This window comes from Rattus norvegicus, chromosome 18 (genome assembly GCF_036323735.1).
Source record: "Rattus norvegicus strain BN/NHsdMcwi chromosome 18, GRCr8, whole genome shotgun sequence".
Taxonomy (NCBI): domain Eukaryota; kingdom Metazoa; phylum Chordata; class Mammalia; order Rodentia; family Muridae; genus Rattus; species Rattus norvegicus.
Genome location: NC_086036.1, coordinates 27,930,363 through 27,953,623, shown reverse-complemented (window position 1 = coordinate 27,953,623; position 23,261 = coordinate 27,930,363). Strand labels below are relative to the sequence as shown.

Sequence of the window (23,261 nt, the reverse complement as noted above, 5' to 3'; positions counted from 1 at the left end):
TTATGACAGAACTCAGTCCCCCTGATGATATAGTAAACCGCCCCCCCCCGTTTTCTTATCATGAGCTCCCCACCTCTTCACAGATGGCCACCCCTCCCCAGCCCCACACCTCACAGCCTCATCTCCCATGGGGCCCTTCATATGTCTTCTATGTCAAACAAGATAAAAATCTTTAATATCTGAACTTACCCTTTAGTTCTTACTCTTCCTAGGCTGTCGCATGCTCCAGGAGAAAGGCCCCTATAGCTCGGCATCTCAGTTTTGTGATGCAAATCTCAACCCCATCCTTTCATTTTAACCAGCCCATTATCTGGAGTTGACCACACAAGCCTTTCATAATCTAAATACTGCGCATCCCGGCTGCTTGCAGACAAGCCAGCAACACTCAGAAGTGTTAGGAGATCCTGCCTGTAGGTGAGGTGGGTCACACTTCCAAGGGGCCTTCAGGACACAGGGTACAGGGTTGCCAGTCAGCTTCTTCCAAGGAGGTCCTCTCTGGGGACCTGAAGATCTGGGGCCTACATCAGATAGCACTGGAATGTGGGCAGGACCTGGGGGCCCTGGCCACCTCGGAGCTTGTCATGCCCTGACAGTGCCGCTGGCGCCAGCTCTTCTTGGAGGCCACAACTGCTGGGCTGAATCTTTTTATTCCAACTGGTGACCCCCGGACAGAAAGGCCTTGGCCGTCTCACTGTCCTCTCTCACTAAATCAGCCTGTCTTCGCAGCAGGAGAGGAGGCGAGAAAGCCATTCACAGCCTATTTGTTAATGAGCTCTTAAATTAAACGATGATTGTCAGATAACTATTTTACAATGCAGAGCCCCTTGCAACTACTTCAGTAATTACATTAAGCTATTCTATTTGCAAGAGGCTAACAGGAAACAAACCATTAATTAGTATTATGTTTTCCCTCCCACTGCCCCTTTCTCCCCTGCCTCTCCCCCCCACCCCCACTCCCCAAACCCTTGGATTATGGAAGCCACACCCTGAAGCCAGAGAGCTGGAGTGCAGCCTGGAAGCCAGAGAGCTCCGTAGGGCTTACTGGAGAGGAGAGCAGAGAGCAGAAAAAAGTCCCGCAGCTGTGATGGTCCCAGCCCAGAGGTCTACCGTGGCCTAAGGCCCCCTAAACGGGGACCCAGTGATACCCTGTGTCCATTCCTTTAGTCTTGGAGTAGAGTAGTTGGTAGTTGCAGGGCAAGCTGAGCCCAATGTGGGCATGTTCCCAGGGGCCTCAGAGCCAGTGGGTGGGGCGGGCACCTGGGCAAACAGAGCTAAGAAGCAGTCAGGAATGAATCAAGGATGATTTAAATATGCAGAAATGCAGTTCATACCTTTGGGCAAAAATAATCCCAAACAAAGTTATGTAATGGGTGGGAGGGCTATGACAGGAGGGATGAGGCCCCAAGGTGTAGAGGCTTTGAATGAATGGGTGAAAGAGACTGCAGAAGGAGTGGGAGGGACCCAGGGAATCTGGCCACAGCTGGTCATGAAGCCATTGCTATGAGTGGCTCTGCCTGTGGGGGTGCAGTGTTCCTTGTGGGACCCTGAAAGTCGTTAGTCACTACACTCCATTTGTAGGGTGGCCTTAAGATCACTGCCAATGTGTGGTTTTCTTGTTTCTGAGGTGGTAGGGGTAGGGAAAGGCTGGTGGGCAAACGAGTGGCATTTGAGGTGCCATAGTGTCTCTTATAAGTTAGCACACCTCTCTCAGACCTCCACATTCTCATTCCTGGCTCACAGCCTGACTCCAGCCCTTTCTGACAGGTTCTTCCCTGTCCTGCTACAGGAAGCTCACAGTCCCCATGACCTCACCAGGTCATGCATCCCAGGAGCAGCAACTGGGATGATTCTCTATTCCCAACAGATCTCTGCTTTCCTGTGTAAGTGCAGTCCTCCCTCTGTCCTTGAAGACAGGCCCTTTTGCATCCTGCAGTCCCCTGCACTGACTAAACTGGTCCTAAAACAGATGCTAAGTAAGCACTGTCACACTGTGACTGGACACGGAAGCAGCAGAAGGCATGGTAGGGGAGAGAGAAATGGCTTGTGTTTCCTGCATGCTCCAAAGCATAAGAGAGACTACCCAAGGAGACTGCTCAGGGACTGGGCTGGTGGCACTGGAGATGCAGAATCATTTAGAAGGGAGGTCTGTGTATAAAGTATGTTAGAATGCATTCAGCTGCACATCAGTCAGAACCCCAAAACCATGCAACCAATTAGGCAAAGGCTTGTGATAGCCACACAAATCCTGCTGCTTCAGACTGGCACAGAGGGGACCACCCTTACCAAGAAGTTGGGTGACAGAAGTAGAGAGGACAGATTTTGAAAGACATCAAAGTCAGCTTCATCATCTCCTTCTTCTTGTCATGATGCTCGTGATGTGGATTAAATGTTGTTGCAAGAATTTCTAAACTGCTCAGTGGCCCCTGCAGCAGCTCAGAACTCCTGGAGCCATACATACTTGCTGCTACCTGTGGACAGCCCTACAAGAGTTGGGAAAGTAGAAGGTTCCAGAGAACTAGTGGGCAACCTGCCAGAGGCAAAAGAGGATTGCTAGGGTCTGTCTGGGATGGTCAATGGCAAGGGACAAAGTTCCCATAGCTGGGGACATACATACCCGAGACTGAGCTCTTCTTTGATAGTTGATTGCTGAAATGATCCTGCCAGGCTCTGGGTTCACAGGGAAATCGTTACTGGAGCCTAAAAGAAAAATGTCTTCTCCAAGGATCAAGGGGAGCTAGGGTAGCCTGGTTGAACTGAGAAGGAGATGTGGGTTTCCTTCTCACTTCTGTATCTATTGGCTGAGTACTCATGGAGGCTGTAGGCATTTTGGGAGCCCCAGCCTCGGGGTTCTAGTTGTGATTAGTGTTGGCACTTCCCTATGATGCCAGTGGGTGCTTGGCTGTTCCAAGGGTGGGAAGGGATCTGGGGAGCAGGAACAGGACCTGCCACAGCCACTATGAAGCTGTGAAGATGTCCACTGGAAAGTCCCTAAGCAAGCCAAAGATGGCATGGGTGCCCGCACCCAGACCAGGCTTAGGAAGTTGGGCTGTGGTCCCAGGAGAAGCTGAGCCTGAGGTGACAGGGCTGGGTTGGGTAGGGCTAAGCTGGGCAGGGCTGAGAGAAAAGAAATTTTGGCCTCCAGGCTCCTAGATGCCTATATTGGGCAAGGCTTCTTGTTTCCTTGGGTTGTGACCAGGAGTTTCACCCAATGTGCCAGCCTGGCTTGAAGTGTCTCCTTCTGCCTCTTCTAAGGGAGCCTCCATTGTCCTCTTGGGGATGGATGCCGGCTCCTCCAGCCTAACTAACATCCCAGAGCTGATAGATGTATGAGTAGACACTCAGAGAGGCTGGCTCCTTGTGGCCTCCGCTAAACCAGGGTATAAACAGCAGGGCAGTAGACAGTTGCTTCTCGGAAGTAAGGCTCTCCCAGGTTGCTGATCCACACACTCGTTGTGCCCCCAGGGTGAGACAAGCAGTAGCTAAAACCTTACAAATGGTCCTCCCCCTGGCCCCCAGGCCAGCAAAGAAGTCATTATGTTGTTACATAAATAAATTATGTACTTACACGGGAGTTGGTGTATAGGTGCCGGTTAGTGTTATTGCCATGCAATTATGCACTTAGCTGGAGGAAGGAGGCAGATAGAAGGGCTGAGTCACCCATCCCCCCCATCCCAGGGAAGACAGCTGGCTCCCACCCCTCACCTCAGTGAGAACCATGACCCAGAACCACAGCAAATGAGGTGCTAGAGGCTTGCCAGGGTCCCCATGCAGTTCAGGCAAACGCCTCAAGGCTATATGCTCTGGCAGTAGGTTCTGGAGTGTTTACTCACCTGAAGCAGACCTGATTCCCTGCTGCAGGCTTTCAGCCAGGCCCTGACTGCCTCCTTAAATTGACAAGGAAGGGCTGCCGCCTGGCCAAGAAGACACACAAGGGGGTAGCATGGCTCTGGGAGAAGAGCTTATGGATCAGTAACTGCTCCTCTTTGCACAAACCCTAGACTCCTCACATGGAAGGAGTCCAAGATAATCTAGTACTCCAACCTTACTTTCTCCAGGTGGGGAAGCAGGCCAGAGCGGGAAAGTGACTCATCCAAGCAGACACCGAAGGCCTTGGGGACACTGGAAGTGAATCCTGCCCTGCCTCTTGCCTCCCCAACCTCTGCTCCATTTCTCTCCTTTGTTGTCTTGTGTGTGTGATATGCATGCACATGTACACACACACACACATGCATGCATACCACACACAGGCACACACACCAGACACATGTGTACACACATACATGCACATGTATACACACACACATGCATCTACACACACATGCATGCACACCATACACACATAGGCACACACAGCAGATGCATGTGTACACACAAACACACACACACATACACACACATGTCTGCACACACATGCATGCACATACACACATAGGCACACACCAGATGCATGTGTACACACAAACACACACACATGCATGCACATACACACATAGGCACACACACCAGATGCATGTGTACACACACACACACACACACACACACACACACACACACACACACACCATCACTGGGGCTGCTCCAGTTTCTCACTTCCTCTCAGTCCTGCTTGCAGCCCTGCCCAGGCCTGCCTGTAGCCTTACCTCTCCCCTCCACTGCTCTCCCCTTGCTGCCTAGCTTTTCTTCTCCCGGCCCCTGGAGCCAAGGGAGGCTCCCCACTGGTTTTGGCCAGTGCTTTTCCTCTCCTATGCTGGCTCCTGGGGATCCTCATCAGATGGCCCTGCCCCTTCCCATCTGCTTCCTTCTTTCTCCAAAGAGGGTCTAAAATAAGGAAGACACTAAACTCCTAAACATAGAGCATGAGTTATCTTCTTGGTCTATGATTGGATGGGCTGAACCACAGGAGCCTTGTAAGGTTAGAACAGTGATGTCCACCCATAGCAGCCCCTATAACCAAGAGCCCACCAACTTGTGCTCTTTGGAAGCAAAAGGAAGGGAATGGGGTCAAAGGGTAAGGCCAGAAGTGAGGCTTTATACTTTAGCTCTATGGCCTGAGCTCTGAGCACCAGAAGCCCTCCTCAGGTGCCCTTGATTCTCAGATCATAGATGGATTTCCTCAGCCATTCAGTACCACAGTCCTGGAGACCCCTATTGAAAGGGAACCAGATGTTGTTCAGAGCATCATGGGCTGCCAAGGGCTAGGTTTGGAGCCTCAGAGAGATAACTCTAACCCCTATTGATGCCAGAAGACTGTGCACTCTGTGTGTGTGTGTGTGTGTGTGTGTGTGTGTGTGTGTGTGTGTGTGTGTGTGTGTATAGCAAGCTAGAGTGAAGCAAGATCAGGCCTCAAGCTTTCCTTCCAGGATCTCAAGTGTCTGCCAACCCCACCGAAGCCATTCCAGCCACTCACATTCCTAGGCCAAGGATTCTAGGACATATCTCCCTGCTATGTGACCTGGGTTCCCAGTAGGGAAAACAAACCAACGTTGGGGCAAACTGAGTCCAAGCCCAGATATCTGAGCATCTGCCACAGCACCTTTCCTCAAAGCCACGAGTCCTTTGAGTAAGAGAAATGGAGACAAGAATACCTCTGAGTGACACAAGAAACCTATCATCTACTGGGTGCTGAAGCTGCAGGCCAGGGTATAAATCTGGAGAGAGGAGAGACCTACTTTATCCTCTCTGACAGAGCCTGGGCCATCTCTGCCTGGGATGGGCCAGGACTGGACAATACATGCTCCTTGGCGTGCCACTGGCAGCAGCCAGGAACCCCTACATTCTGGGGCTCTGGAAGAGTGAGTTTATCAGACTTAATGGAAGCTCTGAGGTGCATGGGAATTTCTGTGGTCCTTCGGGGAGTGACCTTTAGCTCTGTTCCTCCTTTGGTGGCCTCACTGGGTAGAAAGCAGAAAAGAGGAGGTTCACAACTTGAAGGGGTTAAGTGGGGGTGACTGAGGATAGGGCCAGCCTCATCTTTTTTGAGAACTTTTCAACTCTCTTTGGAAGAGCTGGTGGCTCAACAACGGTCTGGGGGCCAAGGGGAGCACCTTCTGGTGCAGGAGCCTCTAAAAGGACCAATTTAAACTACCCTTCACGTGATGCCATTGAGGCATCTTGGGAAGAGTTCCTGTGGACAGGCTGCAGGTGAGCTGGCTTAGCAGAAAAGCACTTGCCACCAAGCCTGACAGCCTGAATGTGGACCTCAGGAACCTATGTGGTGAAAGAGAACAACGAGCTACCACAAGCTGTGCTCTGATCTCCACACATACATGCCCACACACACGCACACGGACACATACGATGAGTATATAAAACTGTAATGTTTTTAAAGCAGAATTCCCATGGGATGGCAAACCCAAGGAGAGGGACCAAAGCCTTGTTCCATCCCTAAGACTACTTCTCAGGAGGAGTTACAGGTAAGAATCCTGGAGACCCGAGTCTTGGGAAGGGAAGAAAGGTAGTGTGGGGTTATTGTTGTTTGCTTTTTTTTTTCCTTCTTCCTTTTTTACTCAAAGGTATTTCTGCACATGACTCAAACAAGTCTAAACTTTCCTAAACTTCAAAGTTTGCTCATGGCACAGCCTCAAAGTAGAAGGGAAGATGTTAAAAGGAGAAAAGAGGGGAAAAAATTTGTAAGCTGGTTAAGCTACTGTGTTCGTTGTTCCTCACAGGAACGGAACTGACTTGTGCTGCTATTAGAATCCCGTTGTGAAACAGGCTTTGCAGGGTGACCTCTCCTTGCTGTCCCCAGACTCACTCACTCAGTAGCCTGTGGTAAGAGAAAGGCCTGTGGCCACAGGCCTGCCCACAGGTCATTTTCCAGCTCTCTGCAGAAGCTTGGGTGCACGTACAGGGAGGGGAGCACGCATGGATCACCTCGGTGCCCCCACAGTCCCACCTTCCCTAGAGAAGTTTTGTCTAGTGGGTGGGAGGAAAAGACATTACTGGCAGGCTCCCAGCATCACTGGGCTTCTGTCTACCTTCCAGTGACAGGTGCCACTTCCAGTGACTGGCCACCAGGTAGGGGTCCTTCCCATGCCTACTCTCTCCTACCTTCTCCAGCCAAGCCATTGTGTTGTGACTGTTAGCACAGGCTCCACTGCATGGCTTCCCAGCTCTGCCCTACAGTGGCTGACACTGGCTCAGACAGATGACTTCATTACTCTGTGCCAACCTTGTCTGCAAAATGCAATGACTGCAGGACTCCCTTCCAGGGAGAAGTCAGTTAACCCAAACCTAACTCCTCCCCGGCATGTTTTCTTTGCCAAAACCCCTCACCTACCCCCTCAAGTCCCACCCATCCTTCCAGCTCTTCTTCATGACCTGCCCCTCTCCCCTCAGGGCTGTGTCCGAGTGCTCTAACCCCCTGGAGAGAGCTTGCACCCCTGGAATTTCCATGGCATTTCTGACTTGCGTCATTCATAAACTGCCACGGGCTGCCAGGAGAGCTGTGCCAGGAAAAGCTCTTCGCTGCCCCCACTGCTATCCTCAGCCACTGTCTCCTGGTGGGACAGTCACTTAGCTCTCTGAATGGCAGGTCTCATCAACCCTTCATGTGCCAGGAACTAGAGTCACAGCCTGAAAGAGATCTGAGCTAATGGAACAGAGACAGAGCCACGGACAGAAAGTAAAGCTGCCCCTGTGGACAGGGAAGAAGCATCTGAGAAGTGCAGACTCTTCTAGAACATTCCCTTTCCCTTCTCTCCCCCACAGCACATTTAGAAACAGCTCATGGCTCTTCAATGAAGCCCAAGGCCTTCTCTGGGCTTGCAGTGTCCTGGCTGATTTGACCTCTGCTGCTTACCTTCTCTCCTGGCTTTTTTTCAGAGCATGCGTACTGCTCTCCACCCTCACACATAAATGCACACACACACACACACACACACACACACACACACACACACACACACCTTGGCACGCTGACTGTCTTTTGATTTTTGCAAAACCACAAAAGCTTCCTGCCTCAGGGCTGTTGCACACACTACTGCTGCCTTTTGTCTGTTTGACTCTTGCTCGTTCCACAGATCCCAGTAAACGTTTCCTATAAAGTCCTCCCTCAATGCAGCTTGTTCCTCCATCTACTCGCAGATCGGCATAGGACAATGTTTGCCCAATGAACAGATCTTAATATGTAGTACAGACTTAATCCATTATTTGTGTAATCGGCTGTTTGTTCATCCTCACCAAGGCTCTATCCATGGTGGTAAGGTCAGTGCAGGTCCATCTGGGCCACAGCTGCATCCTTCACACCTAGCAATGTGCCTGAAACACAGGGAGCTTCACCAAGTAGACGAACTAAGCAGTGGGTCAGGCCAAGAAGGGAGAATGCCACTTGAGCAGGGACGTTGGTTTAGAGCATGCAAGGGTGTGGATAGGAGAGCAAGCGATTGTGGCTGCAGGTCTGTATGGCAGAGACACAAACCTGGAGCTATGAGCTCTGAGCTGGGGCCGGGTAGGATAGGATTCAGCTGCCTGGGAAGAGTTTGGGTTCCGTGGGTAGTAACAGTAGATGCAGGGATTGGGTGCGGGTCTTGGAAAGCTTATTTTGATGGACTTGGGGTGTTTTGGCTGAACACGTCAAGCTGAGAGACCAAAGGCCGGGACAGGATGAGGCAGAGAGTGAACTGAAGTGATGTCCAGTCAGAAGGGAGAGACCGTATGAATGACATTTTGGAAGCTGCAAGAGCAAGGGCTTTAAGACATCTTCTTGGGATCTCTTATCATCTCTCTCACAGAGCAAAGCTACATGAAGCACTCACTACTCACTGTGCCTCACTGTGGTGAAGAGAGGGGCTGGCCCTTTCTCAGACTTAGCCTCCCCTGAAGTGGCCCCTGATAAGACTTACTTGAGGCCCCAGGAGCACCAGAGATCAGCTTGCTACGTGGACATCATCTCTTTCTGTGCTCCCCCCACCAAGTTTGGCCTATAGTTTGGGGCAGGCAGGCCCCCCAAGGCAGCCCTCGAGCTCCAGGGTCCTTGGTCTTGACCCAGAGTCCTTGCCTCCTGCAGACTGTCCTAAGGAGGCCTCTGTCCTGGGAAGCACTGGGATCCTCTGCTAAGGAGACAGAGGACTGGCCAGAGTGATCTTTGACTAGGATTCTAGTAAGGATGGCTGTAAGGGGACACCTCAGGCAGAGCTAGGCAGGCAAACCGCAGGCTCGGGCTTTCTGGGAGCCAGGAGAGGGAGAGTCTTTGCTGTGTAACCCTTTCAGCACCACACCCAGACAGGAGGCAGGAGCCGGTGTCCTTGCCGACAGCCCTCAACCAGCGTTTTGTGGGATGTGTGCTTAGGGCAGGGGGCGGTGCAGTCGCCGTTGAGTTCACCTCGCAGGCCTCCCAGAAAGGAGCCAGCTGGAGCTGCCTGCTTGCCTGGTCTGAGGTTTGCAGTTCATGTGTGTGGGAGGGGGCGCGAAGCCACCTGGAGCACCGGAGCTCCCTCAAGAAGGCTGCAACCCATATTGGCTGGGAGGGGCTCCTTCAGCCAGTCCCAAGAGGGAGTGTGTAAGGGTATGCTCTAGATGGTGGTCTCTCAGTGAGGCTGAGACCAGCCCCTGGGGAATGAGGAGACCCAAGACAAGTGTCAAGCAAAGCTGTGAAGAACAACTTCAGGAGGCAAGGGTGCTTCCTTTCCGCAGAGCCAGCCGGTGGGCTTCAGTTTGGTCCTTTCCTGGGCCCATCTCTGGCTGTCTCCCCACCCCCACACTGTCCTTAGCCTGGCCCTCGCTGGGGGAATCCCGTCTCCTCTTCTCCTTAGTCCTGTCCCCCCAGCTCAGCTCAAACCCCTTCTCTGGTGAGGAGATCTGAGGCACTCTTCTTGGGCGCACGTCCTGGCTGCCTCGGTGGGCCCAGGGAGGGGGCGCAGGGCCCAGAGCCGTCCCTCACGCCCCCCCAACACACACACGGGGGCCTGGGTGGGTGGGAGGTGGGCGGAGGGTGGCTGGCGCGGGAGGGGAAGAGTTAAGGCTCGCCGCTCCCCTCCCCCGGAGGGTGTGACCGCCTATAAGAAAGGCGCTGCGCTCCGGCACTGGGGCTGCAGGCGGCGGGGGCGCAGCGCAGCAGCGGAGATCCGAGGGCGTCCCTCCGCCCAGGACCCGGGGCAGCATGTCGGAGCCCAGGAGGAGGGGCCGCGGCCGCGGCAAGAAGCACCGAGAGGGAAGAAAGCGGGAGCGGGAACCTGATCCCGGGGAAAAAGGTAGGGCACCTCGGCGCGCCCAGAAACCCCTTTTCGCTGAGAGAAACCTGCCGCCCGCTCAAGCGCCCCGCGGGTGAGTCTGGGGCGCAGCGAGCAGCGCTGGGGTGACAGCAGCCGCGGTGCGCGCGCTAGCGATCGGTTCGAGCGGATCCGCGCGGCTGGGTCAGGGTAAGCAAGGGATGGGCGCCCAGAGCCCGGCGGTGGCAGCGCGCGCGTCTCCTCGGGCGGCGGAGACCGAGCTGTCGCCCCCCAGCAAGTGGGCAGCATGCGTCGGGGACACGGACGGAGACCGCTGTCTAGCACACCCCGGGCCTAGCCTTCCGTGTTTGGGGAGCTGTCACTGCCTTCCCTTGCTGGGATCCTCAGCCAGCTGGGCTCCCCGGCTCCCCCACCCCTGTGCCACACCTCCACACGTTCTGCTCCGCCATTGGAGCTTGGGCAGCACGCCCGCCACCTCTGGAAATGAAGGGGATGCCCTGTCCTGGGAGCGAACCCCAGGCAGCGGGGTACTGCTGCTTCTGTGACACATGTGTCCCCCAGAGGCGGACCAGGCATGGAATGATTGTCCCACCTTGGTCTTCTTGGTGAATCTCTTGGGCTTTTGAGTTCTACACTCCTCCCTTTGAGCGAGTAGATGCTGGGGAAGTTACTTGACAAGGCCCCACGTTGATGCTGACCCTGGGCAGCTACAGGGTAAAGGGGATGCTGGCCTTGACTTCCTAGCCCAGAGCCTATGACATGCACATCCTCCCAATGGATCCAGGCTCATCTTGAGGTCCCCTTTAGGTGAGCCCTGGCTTCTCACTTCATTTTCCTTCCTTGGGCAAGCTTTTCCTTGCCGATTTTGTAAAAAGTCTACTTTGTACTAGCTAGCAGGCTAGACAAGCTCAAATGTCCCATCTCCACTTAACTCCCTGTGAGAACTCTGGGCTACAGGTGGTCTTATCTTTGCTCCTCAGAAGAAGTAACTGAGGGTTTCTGAGGGTGAAGTCAAAAGTACTTTCCAGAGGTGAGACTTGGGACTTCAAATGCCATTCTCTAGACAAATGTGCCCAATTTGCTTGGTTCACATCAGGGTGCAATGAAAATAGTTTCCAACTAGCACTCAGCGGAAGGTTAGAAAACTTCCACTGTGACAGAGAGAGCCCGGTCTCTTTCCTACATAATGTTGAAGGGGGCAAGACTTGGGTATCTTTACTGGGGAGAGCCTAAGGGTTCACTGTTAGCTCCAGCCCTCCAAAGAGAAGCAGTTCAGCATTTAAAGGCCAAGCTGTCTCTTTGGTCATTTCTGAGGGGCAGGTGTCTCAGAGTCTTCCTGAGGACTGTGGTCAGCTGAGCAGGAGATGTAAGTCATCTCCTGCCAGGCATCTGTCATGTGGGGCTGGTAACTGACCTGTGACCCAAGGGAGTAGACTTTCTCTTGCAGGGGTCAAAAAGTCATGGATTTCACTCAGTGAACCTTTGCTAACACTGCCCTCCCCTGCTTCCCGCCACATCTGACTTGGGTATGATATCCAAGATGCAGGAACAAACCTGGTTCTGTAACTAACACTGGATAGGCTTCACCTGTGGGGACTCAACCTGTGCCTGGAAAAGGAGCATCCTGATGCCAAGGGTAGAAAACTCACTGAGGGGAGGGTGTGGGCCGCAGCCCTCTGAAGTAACTGCCCCAGCATCTACCCAGTGTAAAAACGTCCTTTTAATGTCTCTGTAAACATTCTTCCTATTCTTCCTGTCTTTTTTCCCTCTCATTCCCCATTCTCCAGTGGTCATCTGGCTCTTTAGAATGCCTTGGGGGTGGGGGGCATCTGACTGAGAAGCAGGTCCAAGGACAGAACTAGACACATTTTGGGTATTTTGGAACACTCTAGAATGTAGAGGGCATGGGGTAAGGTTACACTCTAAAACAAGATTATCAAGAGAAAGTACCATGGTGGTGAGAACCAACAGTCTTAAATCTCTAGTATATGACTGCAAGAGACTGACTCAACCTTGATAGGAAGAGCGGTTAGGATAACCATGGCCAAACCTGGGCAGTGGTGACACAGGCCTTTCATCTCAGCTCTTGCGATGCAAAGGCAGGCGGATGTCTGTGTTCGAGGCCAGCCAGGTCTGCAGAATGAGTTCCAGGACAGCCACGGCTACACAGAGAGACACTGTCTCCAAGGTGGTGGTGGGGGAAAGGAATTAAAAAAGAATGAAGAAAGATGGCCATGGCCTTCAGAACTAGAGGCTGCTATACTTCTCCAGGCCAATGTGCAGCTACCAGAACCTTATTCTCAGTGAGGGCCTCTCTGAGGCTGTGGCTCAGCTGGGATGGCGCCACATCTGACTGAAAGACTAAGAGGTTCAGACATGGAAAGTGAGCACATGCTTCTCTAGAACCTTCTTAAATGTGAGGAGGGACTCTGTAAATCGAGAGGGATAAAGCAGGAGAGATACTGACAAGTTGGTGCCCCCCCAGCAGCACCCAAGGTTCCTCCTCAGCAAGCAGGAGGGAGTGTCCTCCACCCAGGCAGTGTGGGGAAATGGGCATCTCCCCTGCCACAGCACAGGAGGCTTGGGTGGGGCAGAGCTGCAGGTGTGAGCTCTGTTTCATGACTCACAGAGAGTTCATGGGGCCAATTCCTGGTATCCCCCCTGGGGCTGCCCCTAACAATCCAAATTCCTTCCTTCCAAGGCATAACCTTGCCAGCCTTGGCGGCAGTGGACTTAGGCTAAGTCCACTTTGGTGTGGTAGATACCACATTAGTGCTGGAAGCCAGGCACCTGGACCCACTCCTACTGTGCCTCTGCATGATGTGGGCATCGTGTCCCTCTCTCTGGACTTCTGACAGTCAGACCTCATCTTCTACATGCAAAGGGCTAAGTCTTACCTTTTGGGTCTTGTGACCCTAAGGCCCCAATGGAGAAGAACTGTGAGGCTGCAGTTAGTAAGAGGATCTGGCTACAGAGACAGTAGTGAGCCAGTCCTGGTTTAGAGACAGACTCGGTGATCAGATTTGGAGCCACTGGTCTTTTCTGTGTGACCTTTGAAAGACCAGTCAGGATTGAATGGAAATGTCCTTCTGTTCTCTGTGAACCGGGAATCTTCATCTTCCCATAGAGGACATTGCTAAGTCTCTAGCAGTTGTCCAGAAGTATAAAGGTGGACCAGCATACTTAGCAAAGAGCTCTGGCCATATATCATTTGAATTCCCTGGACACAAATCTTTGCAAAGCCTTCCCATCTTCCTTTCACCTGCCCATCCGTAAAGTGAGCATTCAGATCTCTGGAACCAACTCTGGTCTTCCAGATCCAAGGTGGTTGTGTTCATGTGCACGTGTCTGAACGGCATCAAGGGGTTGGCACACACCTCCCCCCATCTCGGCCCCTGGCTGACCCTGCTGAGCTTGGCACCTGGAGCAATTCTCCTGACACTCTGGGGTGTAGCCTGCACTGCTCTGCTCTGGCTCCCTGGCACCTCGGGGTTCACAGGAACAATAACAACAAGCAGGGAGCGACTTTGTACTTCCCAGCAGCCTTTCATCCTGAGAGCTCAAAGCAGTTTACAGACCGAGACTCATCGTTCCTCAGTGTAGGTCCCAGGGGTGAAAAGGGGACAGAGAGTGCTGGTCTTTCTAGATCAGGGCAGCAGTGGGCCTGGATGGAGCAGTGAGTCACCTGGGATGGAGTGGCCACAAAGTCTGGGACAAAAATAAAGTGGGACTGTGGGCTTCTGCTTTAGGCTCCAAATGGAGAAGGAGAGATAGATGGTCTCCCTTAGAGCCATGTAACCCAGACCATTTTTTTCCCTCCATGTACAAACTGGGCCCTTGAGCCAGGGAGGGTTCCACGAGCTTCTGAAGCAGAAGCTCATCGTGGCAGAGTCCTGGGCATCAGATGCTTCCAGGCCAAGTCAAGAAGCCCAGGCCTGAGGCAGGGGCTGAGCCAGGAGACTGTGAGAAAAGAGGCTGCCCGGGCACACTCGGGCCTGGCTCTACCCTCAGACTTGGCTTCATTACCCCTCCTCTACCCTTTGGCCTAGAACCCTGGTCGTGTGATCAGCACATACTGGAAGCATTTCCATGTGCTTTTCTGTAAGCATTAATTAGCTTCTGTTCAATGAGCAATCCTCAGCTCCTGTTCTCAGGAAGCTCAGAGAAAGATCCTTCATAGATCCCTAAGATCAGAATGGCATAGAACCATAAACAGGCAAAGTGTCGTGAGGAGAGGCACGATGTAGGGACAGAGTAAGAAGGCCCCTGGGAAGAAGGTGGCACCGAAGCTCAGCTTAGATGGGAGTTAGGGACTTAGCTGGGAAAGAATGGGAAGTGGGGTCTTGTCCATACCTGACTGAACCTTTCCTACCAGAGCTGAGTCCACAAAGTCATGCATTACATTATCACCCCTACTTCACAGGCAGGGAAATGGAGATGGGACACTCACAACTTTCCTCAAGATCAGCCATGAGCTAGTAGAAAGGATGGGCTCTTGAGCTGACACCTGCCTCTGCCCTGCCTTCCCCATCTACTTAGCCCCTCTTCAGCATTCTGTACCCCTCAAGACAAACCAGTGACAGTCAGAGGAGCCCTGCTGGCCACCTGTTGGAGTGAGCCTTCTCATCTGATAGGCTAGCCAGGTATCTGCTTCCTGGGCTGTACAGAGATGAGACGGGGGAGGGGGGTTCAGAGATGAGCAGTAAGTCCCTGCCATCACCAAGAGCTTGGAGCATGCCTCTGGCAGTCAAGTATGAACAGAAATTGTGGACATTGATACAGAAGGGCAGCCAGAGGCCCTGAGCCTGCACCAACAGGCAGTAAGTAGTTCCTGGGAAAACGGAGGTCATTATGTTTGAATGTCTTGGCCAGAAACCAAACTAAGGACCCAGAGTCCAGCCAGATCTAGTACCATAGTGTGAACTTTTCCGGTTCGAGAAAGTCCCTTGTGCAGAAGATGTTTAAATAGGAACCTGATTCAAAGCATGAACCAGGAGCTTGGCGGGAATATGTATGTACTCTTGGAGCTAGGAAGACTGATCAGTCAGTAAGGTGCTCACTCACCACGAAAGCAAGAGGCCAGTTTGGATCCATGACACCCACATAAAAAGCCAGCTCTGGTGGCACACACCTGTAATCCTAGCATTGGACAGGCAGTAACAAGTGGGTCCCTAGAGCTTGCTGGACAGTTATTCTTGTCAAATTGGTGAGCTCCGGGTTCAGTGAGAGACCCTGCCTCAAAAAATAAACAAACAAACAAAAAACCCAAACACCTGAGGAGAGCAATTAAGGAAGACACTTGACATTGACCTCTGACCTTCATACTCATATGCACACACACACACACATGTGTTCACACATGAACATGTACATACACATGTATACATATATGTATTACAAAGAAATGAAAACTTCTGAGTCTCACCCTTGATTTATTGAATCAGAAGGGCTGGCAACGTGTGTGTTAGCTAGTTCTGTGGTGTTAGGAGTTGTGCTCCAGTTTGAGAGCCAGGGTTTCAGCTGGATGTCCCACCCTGCAGTCTTCCATTAAGGCCCCTGATTTCATCATCTACTCTGCCGCTGTGGTGCATAGGCCTGTTCGGGCTGAAGGATGAGCTAGAGAGGAGTGCTGGGTGGGAAATGGTGCTGGGATTAAGCATGGGGGCCCCACCCTGCCCAGGGTGCTTGTAGCCATCTCTATCCAGGCTGCTTGAGGAGCCCATCAGTCACAGCCCAGCCTTACATCACTGATTCATTTGTTCAGCCCATGCGCAGTGAGCGCTGCCTCTGGCCAAACACCAAAACACCATGAAACCCTATTACATCTGCTCCCTCAAGACCCCCAAGTCTAGAAGATAAGAATCTCGTGTGCTCCGTGCTAAGGAGCCCCAAGGGCAGAGAGAAGATTCAGGGTGTCTGACTTGAACAGAGGCTGCTGCTGATCTGGTGGATTAATGAAGGAGGAGGCATCTAAGATTTTGAGGGATCAAGAAGAGAAGCCAAGTACTAAGATATTTCTGTTCTAGGTACTGTTAGACGTTCCTGACGGATATGGAGGTGAATGGGATGGTCCTTGTCTCTCAGACAAGGGAATGAAGGCTCAGTGAGGTTAAGTAATAACTGGGTACCCAAGACACTGGCCAGAGCCAGCATGCACACCAAGGCCTCTTTGGCCCCAGCCGTATGGTGGGTCCTACCATTCTGTTTCCTGTGGAGAATGGTGTATAGAAACATGACAGACTGCACCTAGTTAGTGACTTGTTTTGCCTGGAATGTTTGATTCCTGGAAGGAAGTGTTAAGGGAAAGGAGATAGGGGGCATTTAGGAAAAATAGGGACTAACCAGAAAGTATCCCCTGAGGGGCTGAGGTCTCTGAGGAAGTCAGCAAGGTGGGTAGAGGTAAGTTGCCAGGAGTACCCTGCCAGCACAACATCCTGGGGTAGGAAGCCTGCTGGTGTCATGTCCTGGGGTATGAGAACCAGGCTGGTGTCATGTCCTAGGGTAGGGGGACCATGTGGCCTATTTCAGACCCTGTAGACAATCGGGGAGGGTAACAAAAGCAAGAGGGTTGGTACAAGTTGAATGAACTCAAATACTGGGGAAAGGCAGAAGAAGCACAAGTTGTCACAGATGCCAAGGTTATTGAATGGGCATCAGTGGGGAGGAGCTAGAAATGTAGGCTCTCCACTCGTCATGTCTGAGCTAGTGCCTGGAGTGATTCGCTTCCAGCCCCATTGCCCACACTAGCCTGGACCACATCACAGTTTCCCAGCCTTGCTCCATCCCCAGCACCTAACAAAAACCTATATGTGTCTTTAGAGGCATAGAGAAACAGGTGAGAGTGCAGATGTTGCCTCTTGGTGTGAAGCCTGCTAAGACCTTTCCCTGAAGTCCAATATTGCTTCACACACCTCTGTGCTTTCTTTTATCATAAAAATCCTCAGCACATGGCTGTTTGTTTCAACACAAAGCCACTGATTTGCTTAGCAATGATTCAGGCAGACCCTCCAGAAAGAGGAGGTCCTTGTAGCCTTGGTGCTCTCCCCACTGAGAAGTCAGCAACATGTGGGTGCTCAGATGACCCCTGAATTCCCCAAGACCCAGACAACTTTCCCTATACAGACTGAGGAGGGAGAGGTAGAGTCACCCCAAAGAAGACAAAGGCTTTAGGGTCCTCTCTTCTTCCCTCTTGAGTTCCCCAAGTCATCCCTGCCCTAGCCCTTCTACACTAGGCAGTTTCCATGCTGGCTTCTCCTGGACTAGAGCCTAAGACTTTGTTTAAAGACCAGCCTTCCCCAGCAGGCAGGTTAAACAGGGTTTAGGCAGATGGTAATGGCCTTCAGGGCTGTCATATCTGCTCTGTTCGTACCTCGGCTTCCAGCCACTAAAGAGGTGGGGAGACCAGAAGCTTCTGTAAGAAAAAAGGAAAGGAAGAAAGGGAGGAAGGAAGGAAGGAAGGAAGGAAGGAAGGAAGGAAGGAAGGAAGGAAGGAAGAGAAAGGAAGAAAGAAAAGAAGAAAGAAAGCAAGCATGATCTGCAAATGAGGCAACTGAAGCCCCAGGAAACTAGGCAGCCTACCTAAGGCCTTCGGTACAAAACTGAGAGAGTGAGACCTTGGCCTCTGTGACACCCTTGTGGCTCTCTTCTCCCAGAAGGCTTTCCCCTCATAACCAGCTGAAATGCCCTCGGTACCACTCTCCCAGCTCTGGCTGCCATGTGTCATCTGTGAGGCACTAGGTGTCTGAGAAAGCATGCGAGAGTCTGTGGGGTCTGTGCTCTGGACACTTGTGCCATCTTCCCACCCACAGTAGCTCCCCTCAGACTCCCATCTCTGCCTCACAGACCTGTGACTTCACCTGAGCTAAGAAGACTGGCTGACAGCAAAGTCCTGGGAAAGCCACTGGTAATCTTGGGGTGTTGGCATGGGGGCTGGGGAGGGGGTGAATGTAGCACTCAGCTGTCTCAGTGTCTGAGGTTGGCATTTCTGGCTAGGCAGGGGCTGTTCTAGGGCAGAATCATCTCAGTTGGCCATTTGCACTCCTCAAAACCTTCTAGCAACCCTGGCCTTCTCCTCCACCTTACAGCTGGGGTGCCTAGGCACCAGTAGGCTTCCACTGGTGCAGGGAGAGTGACTTTCCTGGAGTCTTTTACCTTTTCCAGCCCCCATGGAAAGCCTATGGAGGAAGTTGAGCACTGGGTGGGATGAGGGTAGGACAGTTGTCCTGCGCTGTCTTCCTGAACTGATGCTGGCACAACACAGGCCTGTTGGATAGAAATAGGAAGAGGGTAAAGTAAGATCAGTTTCCAGGCTGGGCCTGCTTGTCTAGGGACACATGGCCCATAAAAAAACAGAACCCAAGTAGATATCCAATTTTTCTGTGAGACCAACCTTTGGGCATTGAACAGCCCTTCGGCAGACTGAAAGGACACTCAAGTGTCCCTTTCACAGAGCACATCCCGGGTGCCCACTTGATCCAGCCATGTTTTGAGTTGAAGGTTGTTTTGTTTTGTTTTGTTTTTTTCTTTTCTCATTTGAACTTGGAGTCTGTAATTAACATCGAATAGGTTGCAGTCACTTTGTAGGTGGGAGAGGGGTGGGGAGGGGGCCAGCCCACAGCCTGTCAGCAGCAGGGCAGAAGGAGACTTTGATGCCAGGCAGGCTGGCCGCATTGTCTCCAGGTGTTAGCTGCAAAGGGGAGTGCTGAGTCTTAGTCATAAGGGGAGGGCCATTAACTCTTTTAAGAGGCCAGTGTCCCTGCCCTTGGTTCTGGAAGGGGGGAGGTGGGGCCAGGTCTCCCCAACTGGGTTTCCTGGCCAGGGCCTGTCTGTCTCACTCTCAGATCTCTGTGCTCCACACCCACCGCCCACTGCAGAGAGAGAGGAATGAGGTCAAGCAGCTGGCAGCAGCGCCTCCTGGCCTCCAGGCTGGGAAAGGAGCGGGCTGTAGTTCTGGGTTGCTATCTTTAATGAGGTGCTCTCTGGAGATGGCCCGTCACAAAGATACAGGCCAGATGCTCTGGTTGGCACTAGGTGGTAGGAAGCAGAAGCCACCAGAAACCCCATGGCCCAACTTATACCACATGAGACGTGTCCTGATGAGTTTTTGAAATATATTAGCCAGAAAAAGCTTTTGTTGTAGGCCTTGAGAGACCTTCCTCTTGTCCTTAGAAGGCTTCCAAAAGCTATTCCTCCATACCCTCCCCAGTAACCCTGACCCTACTGGTGGGAGGGACCCCTGAGCTCCTCCAACCCAAAGAGTGTGGGACTTTAGCCCAGAGCAAACAGTCTAGGACCTTCCTAGACCATCCACTCACCACTGATGTCAACTGGTAGGGTTGGAGGGTGGGGGAGACTTGATCATTACCCTCTGCTTCTTCTACACACAATTCCTCTTATCCAGTGTCTGTCATTTGTCCTAACTCCTGAGCTGGGCTTTTGCAAGCCTCCTCTCTTTGATCTCTCAGGGCCCTGTTATTCCTCCACTTGGCCACAAAGCTGACCCGATAAAGTCCACCCCACTGTTGTTAATACCAAAAGAACACTGGAGATGACTTGACAGATTCATCCGAACAATGGATTATTAGACAGCCATTAAAAATGATTTATGGATGTATTGCTTGAGTCGGAAAAAATGTCTTCCAATGTGTTGACTGAAACGGGATCTAAGGCACTTTAGAGGGAAGTGTTTTGGAGGCGATAGTTGAAAATATGAGCAGTGGGATTTTCTCTCTGAAGATAATTGAATTGATTTTAATATGTTTTCCTTTTTTCTTATTTGGATTGTGCAATTTTTTTTCTACAGCAAAATGTATTTCTTATGTAACAAGAGTGACAGAGGGGACGTCCTAAACTCAGAGGGATTGGTCATTCCACATAGAGTTCAGTCCTATCTGACCAAAGCCAGAGACCTGGAACCTGGCAGATGCTCAACAGGACAGAGGGTGAATGCTAGCCCACAAGACAGCAGAACCCTCTCCATCCCGGGGGCTCAGTCCTCTGCTTGGTTCAGCTCTGACCTCAAGACACTCTCTGGACCCAATGTGATGATCTCCATGCCCACACACTAACATAGCATAATATAGAGCTCAGAGGGGGTGGGTGCTGTGGCTGGGGGCTGGAGCTAGCTCAGTCATGTCTGAAACCCTTTGAGGGTTGTCTCTAGGTGCCTGAGGTCTGCTGTGTGAACAATCTCTGAGCCTTGTTCCAGGAGAGCCCAGGGTATTGGTACTAGCTCTGATGTCTGGAGGCCACAAAGGAAGAAGTTGCCTCTGCTAAGAAGAAGAAAGAACTTCAAACACAAACACCACTGTCTTGAGTCTCTAATACTTTCCTCTGACACCTTCAGAACATATCCAAGGCTATCATGGGGAGGTCCCCAGTCTTTGCCCAGGTTCTAGGCCCAGGAATGGAGCTGCAGAGCCCCCCCAACCCCAGCACTGTTCCAAGGGCCACCTGGTATACACTCTTCTTTCCTACAATCTGAGCTTCTGTAATAAACCTACCAAGGAACTTTCCAGATGCAGAAACTAAGCCTAGTGAAGATGCCCAGCCTCCCCTTTCAGGAGATTCTTGTGAAGATCTTCCAAAAGCTAGAAGAGAAAACTTTGGAGAGCACGGCATGGTACAAATGTGCTGTTACTCTCATGATGCACTTTAGACCACTGCTGCCCAATGCAAGCATGATCTAGCCCATGTATGTCACTTATAGCCTGACTGACACATAAGAAGTTAAAACAAGGAAAATCCAAGCCCAACCCAGGCTTCTCATCCTGACTTTATAGCCCTGTCACCTCTTCAGCTTCATAGGCTGTTAAGGACTGTGAACTCACAAGTTTGCTGTCACTACCTCATACTTCCTATTGGTCGCTGACAGAAGTTGGACTCCCCGAGTCCAGACTGTCCAGCTTATTCCCCATGAACGAGGCATGTAGCAGCTTGAATCATTCACTGGAAATTGAGTGAGTGAGTGAGTGAGTGAATGAATGTGGAGTGAGTGAACTAGGCAGGGTTGTTCAAGAACTGGCTAGTGAGGCATGTTTGTTCCCACAGGATGGAGGGGGCCCTTGGTATCTGTGATGATATCAGGGTTATAATGAAGACATGGCTTTGGAGCTCAGTTCCTTGGGCCCTCTGGTCCTGCCTGCTGACAGCCTGTGTCTGGCACACTCCAAGCCCATCGCCCACACATGAAGCCATGTGAGTCCCTGACTCACTGTACCTCCTTTTGGCTGGGACTCAAGTCAAGAAACAAGATGGCAGAATCATCATGGCTTCTTTTCACCATGTCACTCCCACCCCTCAGTGGCTGGCTGGAGTCAGGCTGTGAGCAAAGTAGCCTATGATGCCAGGGGATAAGACTTCCCTGGTGTCAGAACTGCAGGGACATTAACACACTCCATTAGGGAAAGCAGGCACTTTAGAACCCACAAAGAGCTATGTCCCAGTCACGAGATGGCAAAGCACTTAGACTAGGTGGAGGTTGGCATCAGACCCAGCTTAGATGACATCTACCTGTTAACCTTAGAATGAAACCATTCTAAGTGCAGAAGTGCTGTGGGTGTGGCCAGTGCTGGGATGTGCACTGGCTGACAAACTCCAGCATGTGTGAAAGATACAAAGGAGCCAAGGAACCCACACGAGTGAATGCTTTCCGGGCCCTCTTTCTCAGTATCCAGGCTGTACCAGACCCCTGCCCAGGTGGTTCCCATTAGCTTCCAGAGTTCAGAAGAACTATGAGGTGTGGCAGGGACTCTGGAGCACATGAAAGAGTATGGGGCAAGGACAAAAAGATGCTGGGCAGGACTCCTACTTAGAGTCACAAAGTGGCAGAGAGTTCCAGCCTAATGCACAGACTTCTCTTGGTACAAATGAGGAAGGGAGGAGGGGAAAATGAGGAAGGGAAGTATAGGCAGGCCTGCCAATGAGGCATTTTAAAATGCAAGAAGCAGATAACTGAGGGAAGACGTTGTAATGGAAGGTTTGTGGCCTTAATACTTTTGGAGCACCCTTGCAAATCCACCAGACAGCACTCAGTTGAAAATCAGGCTGCAGGCGTGAACGGGCAATTCCAAAGGAAGAGCCACCTCGGATGCACTTATAGGAACCGCTCAGCCTCAGCAGCGAGCAAATGAATGCAAAGCAGAGCTACAAAGAGGCCTTATCTGTCGCTAATTGATAGAGATTAAAGGGGAGATAGTGCCGCAGGATGGTGAGGGTGTGGAAAAAAACAGGCCCTGTCACTCAGAGGAGGAGCCGTGTGGATTGGCACAGCTTCTCCAGGGGAGTCAATGTGGCAGAACAAAATGACTTTTGTGGGAGTTGTTGCTGAGGAAGGTTGAGTAGCCTTTGACGCAGCAGCCCCACTCTTAGGAAGATTGCCTTAGGAAATGGTTGTGCACAGCGATAATGGCCTTCATTAAGTGCCCCCCCCCCCATGCCAGGCTCTCCATGCACTGTCTCATAGGCATCCCGAAAGGTAAGGGCTTCTTTTTATCTCCTGTAGTTTGCAGATGAGAAAGAGTGAGGCCGATAAGAATTAGGTCAGTGACCTCAGGACACAAAGCTAACAAGTGGCCAGACCTAGACTAGAAGTCAGGCAGTCTTGAGTCTCCTGGATGTGTGCAGGAACCAAGCCACAGAGCCGGCCCTCAGGGGTTGATCTGTAATGGAAGCATGGGAGGGCATGCTAAGTGCCTCCTGACAGCAATAAGTTACATAAATTATGATACACCCACACAGGAATATTATGCAAGTGTGAAAAGTGATTCTGTAGAAAAATATGTGTGTGAGTGCCAGGGAAATATTTTTTGTACACATAAAAGATCTCCAAAAGGATAGCAAAGAAACTGATAGAATTAGTTACCCACTGGCAATTCTGAGAAGCTAGAGGGAAGTTTGTTTTATAAAATATATATCCTTCTTACATTTGAAAACTGTGACTATATTATATATTAAAATATGTATCTGTGCACATATACACATGTAAGTCATGATATAGAACTTTATTCCACAGAATAAAGGATTCCAAAAGGCATATGTGAAAGCCCGTACTCAGTCAGACCAGGGTGAAGGAAGGACTACGTCCATCCATCC

General features: G+C 51.5%; 1 protein-coding gene across 7 annotated transcripts in view; it reads left to right on the top strand.

The window, feature by feature from the left end:
- Nucleotides 1-23,261, top strand: part of Nrg2 (neuregulin 2) — a 181,961-nt gene that overhangs the window by 118,915 nt on the left and 39,785 nt on the right. Inside the window, exon 1 of one of the 7 annotated variants that reach the window (XM_063277503.1) lies at nt 9,970-10,190. The exons of 5 other annotated variants lie outside the window; for them this stretch is intronic. In XM_063277503.1, the coding sequence (XP_063133573.1) occupies nt 10,100-10,190 (91 nt within the window). In that variant the 5' untranslated portion in view covers nt 9,970-10,099. Of the gene's footprint in view, nt 1-9,969; nt 10,191-23,261 lie in introns of those variants that run through there. One more of the 7 variants, XM_063277504.1, reaches the window with a different exon arrangement.